The sequence below is a fragment of the Haemaphysalis longicornis genome, unplaced genomic scaffold (assembly GCF_048455015.1).
Source record: "Haemaphysalis longicornis isolate Haplotype H1 unplaced genomic scaffold, Haemaphysalis longicornis Haplotype H1 scaffold_115, whole genome shotgun sequence".
NCBI classification, from domain to species: Eukaryota; Metazoa; Arthropoda; class Arachnida; order Ixodida; family Ixodidae; genus Haemaphysalis; species Haemaphysalis longicornis.
Genome location: NW_027526220.1, coordinates 845524 through 861689, shown reverse-complemented (window position 1 = coordinate 861689; position 16166 = coordinate 845524). Strand labels below are relative to the sequence as shown.

General features: G+C 47.8%; 1 protein-coding gene across 1 annotated transcript; it reads right to left on the bottom strand.

The window, feature by feature from the left end:
- Nucleotides 1–200: 200 nt before the first annotated feature.
- LOC144161463 (uncharacterized) lies at nt 201–9549 on the bottom strand. Its single transcript, XM_077692119.1, has 4 exons — nt 9367–9549; nt 8448–8608; nt 4289–5044; nt 201–293 (listed from the first exon to the last, which is right to left on the bottom strand). The coding sequence occupies exons 1-4, from the start codon at nt 9461–9463 to the stop codon at nt 201–203; spliced, it is 1107 nt and encodes a 368-aa protein (XP_077548245.1). The 5' UTR covers nt 9464–9549.
- Nucleotides 9550–16166: the final 6617 nt, after the last annotated feature.

Sequence of the window (16166 nt, the reverse complement as noted above, 5' to 3'; positions counted from 1 at the left end):
ACAAATCAGATCCCGCACGTGGCCCATGTGTGCCCACGGAGCACAGATCTACTCCAAATTTGGCGATACGACTTTCAGTGTGAATGTACACTGTACAGCAGAAACGTACAGTGGGCAAACTGTTGGGCGTAGTTGTCATTATCATGTCCGGAAAGCTGCATCTAAATTCTAATGACCTCAATGTACACTCAAGTGGTTGTCTACGAATACGTGGTAGTAGTGTTTTCAAGCGGTATACTGGTGCCGTTGTCGTCGTCGTCGCCGTTGTCGTTGACTATGCCGACTGATATTTCCTGCAACCCACACAGCACGAAACGAACCACAAACAGATGCATGACAGAAGTTGCAATCAAATACCTTCCCTCACTCCGCCCTGTGCCACCGCAACTACATATACACCCTTACAGGTATACAAGCATATGCAAGAGGTGCAACATTGCTGTAGCCACACTAACACACATGGTCTGACAGTGCCCCAAAAAACCACAGGCCCCTGAAAAAGGCATGCGTACAAATGGTAATGACCGGTGGGAGGCCACGCTGTTCAGCTCTCTTCGCAGAATACAAGCTGCTGTCATCCAACTGGCAAAGGACGTCGCCACGAATTCCTGGCCAAGATACCTGCACCAAGAATTGGTTTCATCTAGAGCTTGTTGCAGGCGGACACTTTGGACGTGAAGGTCCGACAAAACAGCCCTTCTCACCGTGGCCAACGCATGGGGCCGTCGGCGGTTGGCAACCTCCCCGATCCGTCTTTCGGTTCAAGGCACGCCTATACCGACAGCATCTACCCTGCGGGTGTTGGGCTTGGATATTACGGCCACCGGTTCTGCAAAACCTTGGATTCGTTCTGCAAAGCATCAAGCTTCACAATCGCTGCATCTATTTCGTCGCATGTCTCAAAAAGCCGGCGGTGCGGCCTCCAAGATGGCCCGCATGCTTGTCCGAGCCATTCTTCAGCCTCGCATAGTTTATCAAGCGCAATTCCACTTTCTTACAAAGTCAGACTGGGCACTACTCGAATCAATAAACAATTCGGCTATGCGAGCTATAACTGGTCTTCCAGCCCTCACCCCCGTCCCTATTCTGCAACAGGAAGCGCAGCTCAACACGTTTGATGAGCTAGTGCATCAGCGTCGACAAGCCCGCCTCCAAAAACAAGCCCTTGACCCTGATTCCGCCGCTCTTGCAGCGTACATGACCGGTTCACCAGCCCCACCACTATCAAACACCAATATACGGCCCCCATGGAAATTCCACCAATTAACGGATACACGACCTGTTGCCCGTATTCATCCCCGGACAGTTGGTGCTCCGATTCCGCCTTCTATGGAGATTGGTAGCCCCTCGTCTACGCTGATGTTTGTCGACGCCAGTGCTTCCGATACCTTACTTCATACGGCTCTACTCTGCCCGACTGTGGCTCCCGATCCAGTGACCTGCACTTACATAACAACGGAGAAGTGGCCGTCAACGCAGGCAGAACTCCTTGCAGTGCGGGATGCTCTGTTACACACATCGTTGCTAATCAACCACGCTTCACCACAGTGTACAATTTACACTGATTCGTCGGCAGCTGTTCGAGAGCTTCGTAAAACTCTCACGTCCAACGAACTTCTTCTAGAAATCCAGGACATAATGGACACTTATCCGTGTCGTGTGCGCGTGTCACGGCGCCAACGGAATAGCCACCCCGCAATGCAGGCTGCAGATGCCGGAACACACCCCGTGCGTGTGCAATATCCAGCTCCTCTTGCAACTTCGTCAAACGGTGTTCGCCTTGCCAGTGCAAAAGAACGTCTACGGCGCACCGCGCGCGCTCTCATACCCCCGTGCGGTACAGATCTCCCTGGCGGGTTGTCTCGCCAAGATGAGGTCCTGCTCAGACGTCTTCGCCTGGGAGTCGCCCTCACGCCAGCTGTGACGAGGTCCTGGCCTCCTCAATACCATGCCCCGTTCAACTCCACCTGCCCCTTTTGCCCCGCTCCAGTTGACCAGGCTACAGCAGAGCACCTGGTGTGGAGTTGCTCTGCTCTGCGAAGCCTAGGCGCTGTGCACATCGCCACCTGCGGCCCGCGCCCCGGACGTCCGCCAGACTTCATGGCGTGGATACAAGGACCACATCATGGCCCCCTGCTCCGATTCCTTCGGGAATCCGGCGTGTATCTATACATTTAGTTTCCCCTTATGCTGATTAGCAAACTTCCGCAATAAAAAAAAAAAATTCCTGGCCGCCCTCTGATGGGACAAAGACACCAGGTATTCCCGCTAGTGCACTGGTATTTCACAGTGATGACAATCGTCGTTATAGGCGGAAGGAACGAATGATTTTTATGTGTAAATTTGCACGTCCATGCAGCCCTCTCAAAATCCAACTGCTTCGGCCACGTCACATGGGCGCAATCGGATCGACGTCGGCTTCATAACCCAAGCGACCACCGGAAGCGCACGTTTTCAGCAACTTCCACTATCGGCATTATCTTCAGAAAAAGTGGGATTCCCTGCACCGCGTTTTCGACGCGACATACGCCATCAATGAGACATAGAAAGCTTCACTTTACAACATTTGGCGGCGTTTGTTCAAGAGGTTTGCTTAAGTTTCAGAAATTTGTAGAGAAAGTCTGCTACAAAATTTTGCTGAGCAATTGTGTGGAGAAAGTTGTAAAGCAATTTGTGTTGACCAGTTGGGTATACATAGCAGGCTACGTAAATTTCTAGTGCGCCCAATTACACATTTTATTCCTAAGGTATGCAGTTAAAAAGCAAGGTGGCAAGTAAACTGAAGAACTGATAGTACCTATACTTTTCGACTAGGTGCGGCCTTTATTTGTGTGATTGTATATTCACTGACGTGATGCGTGCATTGCGTATGAACTCCAACATTAAGCTCAAAAAGGAGTCCAAGTTCGAGGACGCCAAGCGTTGTTCTCTATACGTACATTGACAGGTTAGCTCGATGCCAGATATTTCATACTTCAAATAACAAACATCTTCCAGCGTTATTCATTGGAGTAAGTTCACCACACTTAAAGGCCTCGGCGAACTTTCGGAAGTTCGCCGCTGCCTTGTTACAGTCTCCCAAAGAGGTGTTGAGGGTGCGTGGCAGATCGCAAAGACTGAGGCAGACGGTGATGAAGAAAATTTGTTCATCGCTAAAAACTTTCGTGATCGGATTGCCAGGAATCGCATCACGCGTCGCTGCCTTGTACGCTGTATGTGCCACTTCGAGGGCCAGAAGGTTGGTGAAGAGGTTACGGTTCGGGGATGTCCCGTAGCACGAAGAAGACCTGTTGTCGAGCACGTCAGACCAGTTTGCAGGAGCCCACGAGCCCACGATCACACTGCCATTAGGATGCACTCTAAGGCCGCCTGAATTTAGGGCCTTCACTAGTTGCCTAGCATAACTAAAGCCTAAGCCACCATAAATCATACACTTGGGTCCCTGTCCAGAGTATTGTGGGACAAACAGAGCAGCGGCAGATACAAACACCGCATTCAAAATGTAGTCATACGTGAAGAAAGGAAGATTAAAGTTCAGCGGAAAAGTTAAGGCCTCGTCGTATTCAGGCTTATCCCTGAGAGCACGCGTGGCCTCAAGGGATTTGATCCAGAAGGCGACCAGAGACTTCTCATTGCTCGAAAAATTGGCGTACATGGTTGACAACCCCTCATCGGTTAGGAGTTTCTCTGGAGGCCAAATAACGACTTTGGTGTTTTGCAGCTTTAATACGGCGGTACGCTTGAATGAGTCGTCGTTAATCCATGCCAAATTGGACACTTTCTTTTGGGCAATGTATTTCACCTCCTTCAGGACACCATCGATGGCTTCCCTGGTTGTGCTGTCCGTAAGGTGCGATACTATCATAGACCTTATCAGCACCATGTACGATCCTTCCACCCACGAGGCGCAGAGCCTTCGGCGCCTGTCTACTGTTGTCCAGTTGTTTTTACCTGGAGGCAGCAGGTTTCGATCTGCGAGCGGCGATAAGGCCTGCACGAGGAACCAAGAGATGTGGAGTAACAGGTCATTCCAGCTGTGCTGCCGGAGCACCGTGTCGACAGTTTGCAGAAGAGCAGCGCTGTTGGTGGAGATAAGGTCTGTGGGTGCATACCCTCCGGGCACCTCAGCACTCTTATTCAGCACCCTCATCCATTCAACCGATGGCAGGCCGGGCGTAATGTTCGCGATATCCGCTAGTGGGTACTGCACAGGCACGCTTACTTTATCTTGTAGTGCGCTTCCGAGCTGATGAAAAATGTCGTGTTCTATTTGTCGAATTTTCAGTACCTCGCTATCGTTGCGTCGAGAGGGATATGTTGCATACGCCTCGTGTAATCTGTTCCAGTACTTGATGTAGCCTTCCGCACTAATGGCCTCTTCCATGTAAGTGGCAAACAGAATTGCTGCCCTCGCAGGGCTGAACAGGAAAGCGTGCTTTGCACTTTGTATGGGCGCCTGAAAGGACTTGAGGTCGAACCAGATACCAATCCTCCAGTTGTATGCCAGATCCAAGAGAACGCCGAGGGGAGTTACTCCTGGTAGGGGATCGTCAGGCCACGGTATCTTTCGCTTGTGCATGAACTCCTGCAGCAAGGAAGCAGAAGACACCTCGTTCGAACCAGTGTTTGTAAGGCAGACCTCAAACATGGCCCGAGCCTTCGCTCCTACAGCAAGACGTCGGGTGCCTTCGGTGAAGACCGTGCGAAAGTAGTTGAACCATGCATCGATGGCGAATTGCTCGAGGGAGGTGGCGTGACTGTACAGGTTAGTCGGTGCCTTCCACTTGGAACAGACGAATGTTTCGAAGTCGCTGCAGGGATCCACGGTCCAGTTCAGCTTAGAAAGGATCAGCTCCGCATGATGTATGCACGGAATGCTGGAGCACACGTGGACGTCCTTTCCGGGTAACTTCGCTGGCCGGGTAGATAGGACGAAAGCCACAACTGCTCCAAGGAGTAGCATGACAGCACCGCATGTCACTGCCGTGGCCAACGTTGTTCGACGTCCAGCATAGTTTGGCACTGGATTCCTCACCGAGGTGGACTGCAGTGAACAAAAAATACTTTTTTATTGCACTGAAAATAGCTTAATGAGGGCAGCAATTTTCTGCCGTTAGGACACTTTCTCAGAATTCCTCAGTGATGTGCGACCAACCTCTGCGCCAGTAGTTTCCTCCTGCTACGTTTCTATGATAGTAGCGCTATAACAATAGTGAAGACGCTCATGTCCCGTAAAGCACATTTCAAACGAAACAAATGACACGTTTCTCCAAACAGTCTCTAGCAAGCAGCTTTGATATTTCTTCCTATTAACTCTCCAGTTGGAATAACTGTGCCGGGTTGAAAGACCATATGCAGCAAGACCTGGACATTTTTGCCCGCAAAGATTATGGAGGCAGCATCGAGAAGTGTTGAAGACAAAAATAAGTTTTGGAAATCACTTTAATGTTTTCTTGATATATAGCCGTGTTGAAGCACATAGCAATATCATTGAATCATTACAATGTTATTCATGTGTGAATCACACCACAGACGTGATTGCTGATCCACGGACACAGGCAACATTTCGACGGTCAAGAAATGAATCTTAACGATATTCTTCTTAAATGTTGCTTAAAGAAGACCACCTTTCGTGACGGTGTGCTGCGAATTCCATAGCCTGTATTGAGGTTTCCCGGAATTCAGGTGGCCCCTGCAATATCAGCGGACCAGACGAGCATGATCCCAGTCGAAAAACACAACCAACATTGCTGTCGCACCACAGAAGTTTCTGTTGTACAACAGAAATATATATCGCAGAACAGGGTTTTGTATTGGGACAACAGGATGGTCTGTTGTGCGACAGAAACCTCTAACGTAGAACTTCAGAATGTCTGTCCCACGACAAACATTTCTGTTGCATGAAAGACAATGTCCCATACACTCACAGAATCATCCTGTCGGATTTTGTTGTATTTTGTCTGTTGTCTTTTGTCTGTTGTGTTTTTCGACTGGGATGTCATTTTAGAGAACACTACCGCCTCAAAGTTTCTTGTCGCGTGCGTTCATGATCATTGCGTGCACGTTTCAGTCATTGTTCAATCACACAGTCCATTACTTCTTTAGCCACTGCTGCTTCACTACAGTGCACGAGCGTGGCGTCACATCCGGGGCCGATCTCCGGAACGACGTCACTTCTTTTAATGGCGTGACATGTTATTTAAGGATCATCCTTCTCATTCGATGCGCATTTAAGTGAGTCAACTGACTTTGATACACGCCCTTCAGAACCGCGGGTTTCCACAAGCCGAGCTAACATGGCATATAAACAATATGCGCATTTTATAAGCAATGCGTGGAGTTAAACTGCTCCTAGGTCGCTCTGTGGGGAATTGGACACTGATAGCCTGCGGCCGTGAGCAACGTGTGGGAATATAAGGCCACGGGCGCGACAAACGTACCAACCGTGATGGGCGCAACAACGGTAATGCTTTGGTGTTTGATATTTGTACGCTGCTTCACGAGACGTATCGTGCTCGAATGATTATATAATGAAATTGCGAGCTATTTTGAAAACGCTAACAATTGCTAATTTAAAAGGACATAAGGGGACAAAACACAAGTTTGGTTCGTTGGAAAGATTTGTAACACTAGTACAGATATTCAAATTCTGGATTTTTACGCGCTGACACAAAAACCTGGGACTTGACGCAGCCCCGAAAGGTCGTAGTGGGTTTAATTTTTACCACCTGACAACCTTTAGCATGCGCCGCATGTCGACATAAACGGGAGTTCTCGTTTGCCACCTTCATTACAAATAGGGCCACCGCGGCCAGCAGCGAACCCTCCTCCTAGTACCCAGGTACTAAACGCATTAGCCACTGAGGCCCCGGGGGGGTGCCATGCCAGATTAACAATAATTCCAATTTTAACGTCAACTTCGTATAATAAAGTTGGATAAAAATCTCTGCAGAAATTCAGAGAATTATCTACTAGTGCTAGCATTCTTTGGGTGCTTGTCTTCAGTGCGAGTCGTTTCCAGCCAAATTTCTGGTTTTTCGAAATCCTGTCCGACTAATGATCGCCATTCACGCTATTATAACGATTAGAAGTACAAAAACGCGAAATTTCGATTACTGTGGAAATGCTGGGCATTACACGGTTCGGCATTTTTCGTATTTTTATATTTTGGTTATTTTTATTGTTTCAAAATTTATCTCTACGAATGATTTTTTTAGCGTCTACGAATTTAGCGTCTACGAATTATCTCATTTACGCTAATATAAGCATTATAGGTAGAACTTCCGAAAAATCTGCATTATTGTGGAAATGCTATGCGTGATATCTTTTGCATATTTCCGTAATTCTTAATTATTTTTCTTATTTCTTATTTTTTCAATTCTTCGCCCGTCCAATTATCGCCATCTAAGCTATTATAACCATTACAGGTGAAACTTCCGCGAAATTTGCATTCTTCTGGAAATGCCATGCATTATAAGTTTTGCCATTCTCCGTAATTTACTATTTTTTTATTTTTTAGGTTTTCAAATTTGTGTCCGACCGATTATCTCCATTTATGTTATTATAACGATTACATTTAGAATTTTCGCGGATTCTTTATTATTGTGGAAATGCAGGGCGTTAAGCGGTTCGCCATTTTCCGTATCTTTTTATATTTTTTATTTGATTAATTTAAAAATTTCGCACGAACAGGTATCTCCATTTACGCCTTTATAGCGATTACAGGTGAAACTTCCGCGATATCTCATTTTTGTGAGAATGCAGAGCGTGACAGGGTCCTGGCTGGGGGGGTACTCGGCAAAGTATGCTACGCATTAAAAAAGTAACTGCACTGCGATAACGCGGCGTGACGTCTATAGACAACGCAGTTGTGTGAATATTCCCATCCCTCAAAGAAGGGCAAAGTAAAGTTCAGCGGCCGCCTCCACAAATCGGTCATCTTCTAACATGGCGTGTGATACAATCGGCTTGTTGCTAAAGGAAACCACGCGCATACGCGTCGCCATTTAGACGACGCCATTGGTACCAGCGCCTTTCCAATCGCAGGTACCGCACTTCACCCGTTTCGTTCATGATGTCTTGGATTGAGGATCAGTTCAGTGAGGCTCCCCGAAGTAATCTCAGGGAAGGAAACCAGAAGAGTATGTTCTTGGGAGCTGGACCTTTACTCATTGCCACAAATCTTACTGGTGATGCGAGGCTATCTCCGGCGTGAGGTGGAGAAAAGGGCTGCTGCTTGCGCAAATTTCTTTGCGCTTGGGGTTCTTGCTTTCGACGTAGCCTGGAGCCCATGACGACGCCTTAACAGCTAGCTGGGTTCCATAATACGGGCGACCGCCCACTTTACCGCGTGCATGGTCGGTGGCTTATCCGTGTTCACCATGCGAAGTAAAGACTTAAGGCGCAGAACGAGATCAACTCACGGTTCCCTCCGTATATGCACTGACCTTATCGTTCGCCGCACCTGTAGCGTCAGTGACGTACGCTACCGGAGCGGTCGCGTCGATGGAGACAGCCGGGTCGGGAGAATTCTCGGCCTTTCCAGCCTGTGGTGCGGAGCTGCCGCCCGTTCCTTGAGGCACTGCAGGCGCCTCGTCACTGCTTTCAACTGCAATTTTACACCCGGAAAAAAAAAAGTACATAGGGTTGGAGACAATGACAATACGGGGTTCTACACGGCCTTTTTCGGGAGTGCATCTGTTATGCTCTCCGCAACAGAAAAAAACAGCGGACGTGCATTTTATGCATCCTTATACCTGCGCTACATCAACGTTAGTTCGTATGGTTTAGAGTCAATGCGGCTGACGACACGGCGCTCGTGTGTGCCGGCAGCTTTGAACCTAAGCGCGGGATCACGGCGCTCGTGTGTGCCGGCAGCTTTGAACCTAAGCGCAGGATCGTCGGTTCTAACATCAGGAGGCAAACTAAACTTCATTTAGAAATACGCGAGCCAGCAAAATGTGCCTGATTTATTTCTTTCGTTGAAATAAACAACCGCGATTTTTGATCCCGAGGCAGTGTTACTCTGCCACGATGGTAAAACCGCAGTTTGCAGTTTGAAAAACCGCCCTGGTGCCACAATAGAGGAGGCAGTGTTCTAAATGCTCAGGCTGAACCAGTGCTGTGAACAAATAATAATTATAAGAAAACAACTGACCCTCTCTCCCTCTTACTGTTCTTGTGTTCACGCCTATGCCTAAGTGTGTTCGCGAAAAAGACGTGCCTCGCATCCAAAGAACGGGATACTAAACTAGCTTCCTGCCTATAGCTCTAGCTCACTTAGTGTCATAAGCTGTGAGACTATGAAAAACGAAAGCACAACAACAACAGAGCACACGCGTCTATACGCTAGTGCGAACGGCTTACCGGGCTGAATGCCTGCATTCGGCACGGACGAGAGGTTTGCTGGGTCGTCCTCGATAATGGCGGAGGCAGCCATGTGTTCACCGTCGGAGGCTGCCATCGTAGTGTCGCGCGTGTTCGGCTCGTACTCTCGGGCCTTCTCACGGGGCTCTCTCGCCTGTGGAGTGGGATGCACTCGCAGCTCCGGGTTCGGGCTTGTTTCCGGTAGCTTCGCAGGCCTCGAGCGTCTAGATTTCTTGGTGGACTTCGAAGGATTGCGAGGCTTGCGGCGCTTGGCGCGAGAGGGCTCAGTCTCAGTCGGACGCATTCTTCTTCTTCCCTCCTCCTTCTTCTTCTTCTTCTTCTTCTTCTTCTTATTCTTCATCATCATCTTCTTCTTCTCAAGATTGTAACGATAATTGTGCTCGTAGATGGCACGCGCAGAATCGTTATATCCCTTCATCCACGTCTTTCTCGATCTTATAATGACGATGATGATGATCGCTTCATGCGTAGATAAATAAATGACCACCTTTGTGGTGCGTCGTCGCTTCCTCATCTGCGAGTGCAAAATGTCTACTGGAGCCGAAAAAAAAAATAAAATTATAGCATTGAAAGCCGGGGGCCTTTCCTAAGGGTGGCAGGGTGGTGCACTGGACTCACTAGCGCCATTTTGTATTCTTAGACATGTAGCGGCAACTGGTTAACAAGTTTTACTGATTTGTTTTCAGCAATTACGCTTGACTGGACAGCTGGTTCGCGTTAAAATGGAAAAAAGAAAACAACTGCACGTAGATCGAGACAAGGGGGGCTCTCAAAGACGAACAGAAATACATGTCGAAATGTCGACTGTATAACTACAGGACGTGTTCAAAAAGAACGTCTTGCTCTCATTGCCCCATCCTCTTATTCATGATTGTCCACGCTAGAATATATGCGACTGAAATTCGCTCACACAACACCCAGAATTTGTGAAATCATTTATTATATCCGCTTGTTTGGTTATCGGGCTTTTACGTTCCAACATTAGCGTGATTTGTGCTAAGTGGAGGTGACAATTTCAAATCCGAAGCGAAGGTTTCCTTCAAACGCGAGTGGAATTATGATAGCAGCTATACAACAAACTTTTGTTACATAGGAAGGAGAGATTGGGCTTTTTAATTGAAGCTGGTTAGGTTCACCTATACTGCGCACGAGTGAGAACCATCTCGTGCGACTGTACTTTTTAATTGAACCTGGTTAGGTTCGCCTTTACTGAGGATGACTGAATCATCTTTTTTTTAATTGCGATAGTATGCCCGTTGGCTTAAATACTATGCTACAAGTATAGGTTAACCCCCGTTTCGCGAACAAACGCAAGGAGGGAGCGGTGGTAGGGTCCCCATATTCACCGATGCAGGTCAGGTGGTCTGCCAGGGTGGAGGCCTGTGCCTCGAAGGTGTCGTGTTATGGCCGCTTGCAATGAAGGGCACGTCCACAGCAAATGTTCTGTGTCGGCATCTTCGGCAGGAGCCGTGCAAAAGGAGCAGTTCTGGTCGAACGGGGCATGGTAGCGTGGTGGCCACTCCCGGGTAACAGCGGGAGAGAGGGCTACACCAACACGAAGTCTTCTCAGCAAGACCTCCTCCCAGCGAGCGAGTCGGCTAGGGAGGTCCATTCCACACGGTGGAATTAGAGCTCGTGCGGCGCGACGAAGATCTTCTTTCCTTTGTAAAAACTGTCCTGGGGTATCTAATGTCAGTAGAGGCAATGGTCGTGGAACAAATACAGTGTGGCAGGCACCATCCGCCGCAATGTGAGCGGGAAGCGTATTTCGCCGGACCCACGAGAGCTGCAGAGGGCAGGGGTACGTATCCAGTATGTCATGAATGTCCCTCGAGATAGCCGAGTTGTTATTCACTCGACGTAAATAAGGTATGGGCGCCGTGGAATCTGTAGAAATTTGTAAAGTAGTACCTCCAGGGGCTTGATGAAGAGCAGGAGTTAGTGCTTGCAAGCCGTCCCAGATGGCCGTAAGCTCAGCCAGCATAGACGGCAGGGTGCGGTGTGTTTCGTAGAAGCACGTTTGACAGGCCTCTGGGTGGGAAGGTCATTGTAGTGTTTTCGTCACCACGTAGTCCTTGGCCCCAGCGTCCACAAATGCCTGCCCCACCTGGGGTTGAGACTCAGCCGCCAGTTCTTGTGCGACCGCGAAAAGCGTATCAGTATGTCCGTTGCATCGATTGTGAAGTCGCGTTAGTGGCCTGTTGTTGGTCACCTGGTGGTATAGCGAAGGTGGCCTGGTAAAGACGCAGGCTGGAGATGTGGGTAGTGAACGACCCATGTAATTTCCTAACGCCGCTGCCTCAGCAACAAAGGTGAGTTTATGCATGCGGGCGGACCGACGCTGATGGACAAGCTCATCCAAGGTGTTAACTTGAGCTTCAGCCTGAAGAGCAGGGATCGGTGTTATCCTAGGGAGGCAGGTAATTGCACGCATTGCGGCTCGGTTAATTGCCTCAAGTCGAGCCCACTCCGCCTGGTTCAGGTGTTGGAATTGTGCCAGGTAAACAAGCCGAGGCTGGAGTACAGACCGCACCAATAGAGGGGCATTTTGGAACAGGAGCCACCAGACTTCTGTGAGATGCGTCGGATGAGGTGGAGCATCTGTCCCGCTTTTTGGCGAGCTGAACGTATCCGCATAGACGCTGACCCAGACGCATAAATTTCTATTCCCAGCACGCGAAGTGATGTGGCAGTGCGTACTGGTCGCCCGCAGAGTTGCAATGCGATTGGAGACATCGCCAGTCGGCGACGGCCCCAAGCACTGGCCACAGGCAGAATAGCTGTCTTTTCGACGGAAAGTGTCAGTCCAGCATATTCGCACCATTTCTGCGTGTCAGACAGGGCTTGTTGGACGCGGTTTGCCGAGTCAGGTCTGAGTGTACAGTCCACACTGTGATGTCATCCGCGTACATCAGAAAGTGCATGTCAGGCATAGAGCCGAGATGCCAGGCCAGCGGTAACATAGTAATATTAAAAAGGAAGGGCGAGATTACCGATCCCTGAGGCACTCCGCGGACAGGCGTAAAGTGACCGTAACTCGTCCCACCAATGCGAACCGAAAAGGATCTTTTTGTGAGGAAGTTCCGGAGGAAAGAGCAAACCTTGTCCGGGAGAAGAAGGCCTTGGAGAATTGCCAAGAAGGCTCCGTGGCTAACGTTGTCGTATGCCTTTTGTATGTCCATGGTACGCACTGTGCGCACTTTGTGTGATCGGCCGCCCAGTAACACCATTGACGAGAAGTGGTCAAGCCCATCCTCGGTACCCAGACGGGGCCTAAACCCGGTGCAATTGCAAACTGTAGGTTCCCCTATACTGCGTACGAGTGAGAATCATCAGGAGATGATTCTCGCTCGTATGCAGCAAAGGCGAACCTGACCAGTTTTAATTAAAAAGCACACTCTCTCTTTCAATCTCTCTGGTTTTATGAATAAAATTCGTGTGCGTGCAGGCACGCGTGTCTATACGTGCGTATGTCTGTGCGTGGGTTCGCGTTTGTGTGTGTGTTTATGTGCGGGTGTTTGTGGCTGCGTGTGCGCGTGCAAGCGCTATGTATTATGCTAGAATTGTCAGCTTCATACTATTTTCTAGAGTTTAGTTACGCTTTCACTCCTTGAACAGTGCGGGAGTTAAACTGCAATTAGGCTCCAGCTAAGCGAGACACAGTTCCTTCTCCGTTTTACTCCTTTTCACGGGAAGGATGCAACCGCTGTTCAACTCCGTTCAGCGTGAAGAGAGTTCGCGAGCAGTTTTATTCTGCTTTCGTTGTGGAGTGAGCACGGCATCGGACACCACGCCGGTTGAGGCCGAAATCACACCACGACGGGGAGAATAGGGAAGCTGTTCAACTCCAAGTACGCCCTACATTTCTAAGAGTGTGGGATTTGATTCCGGAACTGCACAATTGCAGCCACAGATACGCTACCATTGTTTATGTCCAAAATTTTACATCTATGTAATGTGCACGTTCGAATGTCATAACAAACAATAATGGCCTCTTTTTAAGGCCAACACGGGGGAATCCTGTTTTTAGATATGAACTTCCGTTGAACACGTATACCCCTGACTGTAATTTTCTCATGGATGAATTCCTGTGAATTGCTATTGGCGACTACCCATTAAGTGTTGGAGCTTTCATTGACTCCTCCGAAATCATGAATTCTATATTGACATTTCCCAGAAACAGGAACACTACGGCTTCAGTGGGGTCTTCATAAAACGTTTTTAAAATAATGCTTCCCCCGGGTAGTCACCAGAGGCTACCGCATGTCCCGTAGAAAGAAAATCGCAGCGGGGTCCTCTCTGGGCTTTTAATCGTCCCCTTAACGCATAAGAGATCTATTTAAAGAGAACCGGAGTCGTTGACCACTCCTTTTATTTTTGCTGCTCTCCCAGGGATACTGATGCACATCCGCTTTTATGGGGGCAGGCATAGGCCAATTGGAAACTGTTCGGCGGACAGGACTTAAACCTACGTCAACAAAAATTACTCCAAGCGCCCCGATGCTATCTCGCCTGAGATAAAAAGAAAATTGATACACCACACCGGAAACTTTGTGTCACTACCACCTCGGAAGTGATAAAATTAGGGTCCTCTGTAGCAAACTCGCCATCAAATGTAGTGGTATATCCCACAACCTCGGAGCAAGACCACAACTCACGGTGGGGTGAAAATACTTACAAAACATTTGAGCGAGGTGCTTCTTTGCGTAGCATTAGTGTATTGAAAAGCCACCGCCCTTAGAAAGCGGAGCTGGCATTGGAGGATGCTTTTATTTTGCATTGAACTACGTCGAACCTTCTACACCCGTGTTCTCTAGAAAGAGGATGCCAGCATATCGAAAGGAGTAAAAACTTTGATAATGATAGATACTACTTCAAAACGCACTGACACTACTTACTTTCCGGTTATTGCATAATACTTAGTTTGCTGTAATGATCGAAAAATATACCTAACAAAGCGTGTGAGCTAATAACGAGTGACATTGAAAAGCACGAGAATGGTTTGTATTTAGACAGTCATAGATGGTGGCATCGGCGTTTATGTTATTTTAATGCCTAGCATTCTTTGCGGAGTACCGCAACAGTCAAGACTGCGGAACGACCTCCTTCGCACAGAAATGCAGAATCGGAGGAAGTACAACGTTTAATCGTTATAATAGCGTAAATGGAGATATCCGGTTGAACGAAATTTTGATCACAAATAAGGAAGAGAAAAGGCACAAAAATTACTCGAAGAAATTAACAATTTGTATCTTATACATCTCCAAGAAAGAAAGGCTAAACATTAGCTGACGAAATCAGCAATATCCAGCTTAGTCATCTAAAAAAGGCTTAACTAAAGAAGCCCGGAACATTGTAAACACGAACAAAAAATTACGAACATGGGCAAACGGTGAAAGGTCCTGCATTCCCCCCAAAAAATGCGTAATTGCCGGAAGTGACGCATTTATTCGCTGTAATAGCGCAAATGCATTATGATTACTTCAACAATATTCTGAAAAACAAAAAACAAAAAAAAAAAGAAAATCAAACAATCTGCGAAAATGAACAGAACAAATCAACAATATGGATCTTATATATCTCCTCGAAAAAAAAAGACCAAAGTAAAAGCCAGAAATACCACTAAAAACACCGGAATTGGGAAAAGCGTGTAACGCCTTACATTTCCACCAAAAAGTATAACAGGCGGATTAACATACTTGATATTCATAACAACGTTAATTGAGAAATGCTCAAACAAAACTTTCAGAAACTGAAAAGATGTCAAGAAATTGTTGTTGTTGTTGTTGTAATCCTTTATTTCAATGGGAAGGCCATGCGGCCATAATAAGGGAAGAGGGGGAAGAGGCAGGAAGGAGTAGCCGAGTAGCACAAATGGTGCGTCCTTGAACGCCTTAGAAGAGATCACTGCCGTCAGCAGAGCAAGGCTAGGGTTACTGGGATCATGTGAGTGCAGTCAAGTAAACTTTTACGACCGGGGTAGGCCCCGGTTTACACTAATCTCGAGAGACCACTCTCTAGGCCGAACACCCCGAGGGCTGAGAGAAAATTAGCGTCTTCGAAGGGGGGGTCGCCTTGAGGGGAATGACGTGGCAACGCGTTGACGAGTATTCGGCGGTACAAAGAAAATGCGGCGCAGTGCCAGATTAAGTGGTTGAGAATGGGAGGTGGAGATCTTGCCGGGTGAATCCATCTTCTCATGATGTGGGGTGTGAGGGCTGCGTTAGCAAGAAATTAAAAATTTTATAAAAATGAACCGACCATTTCACCAAAATGCTTGTGATACGTCCCCAAGTAACGAAGACTGAATTAAGAAAGCCTGAAAAAGAAGTTGGAAATACGAATGGAAAAATACCTAAAATAGGCCAACCGTGTAATGCCCTGCATTTCCACAAGAATGAAGGAAGCTCACACAAACGCGTAAGAGTTGAAGGTAGCGAAGCTGTACGCAGACTTCACGACCATCACGACTGTTTACAATTGCAGTCTATTTGCTTCTTCTTCGCTTCCGCAACGACCTTTACTCCATCTCCGTTGCTATAACGGCAAAGAAGAAGCAAATCGAAAAAGCAAAGGGGCACTGACACAAAATTTTGAAGGCGAGATAACTTCGGAGATAGATTGGTGGGAGCACATAAACATCATCTGCAAAATACCAGCGGCGAATACAGCCTAGAACATATTTAAAATCAATTTTAAAGTGTGCGAAACGCAACCGAGCAGCCAGCAGAGGACCACGCGCAATCGACATACCGCAGATATTTTGTAAATGAACAATA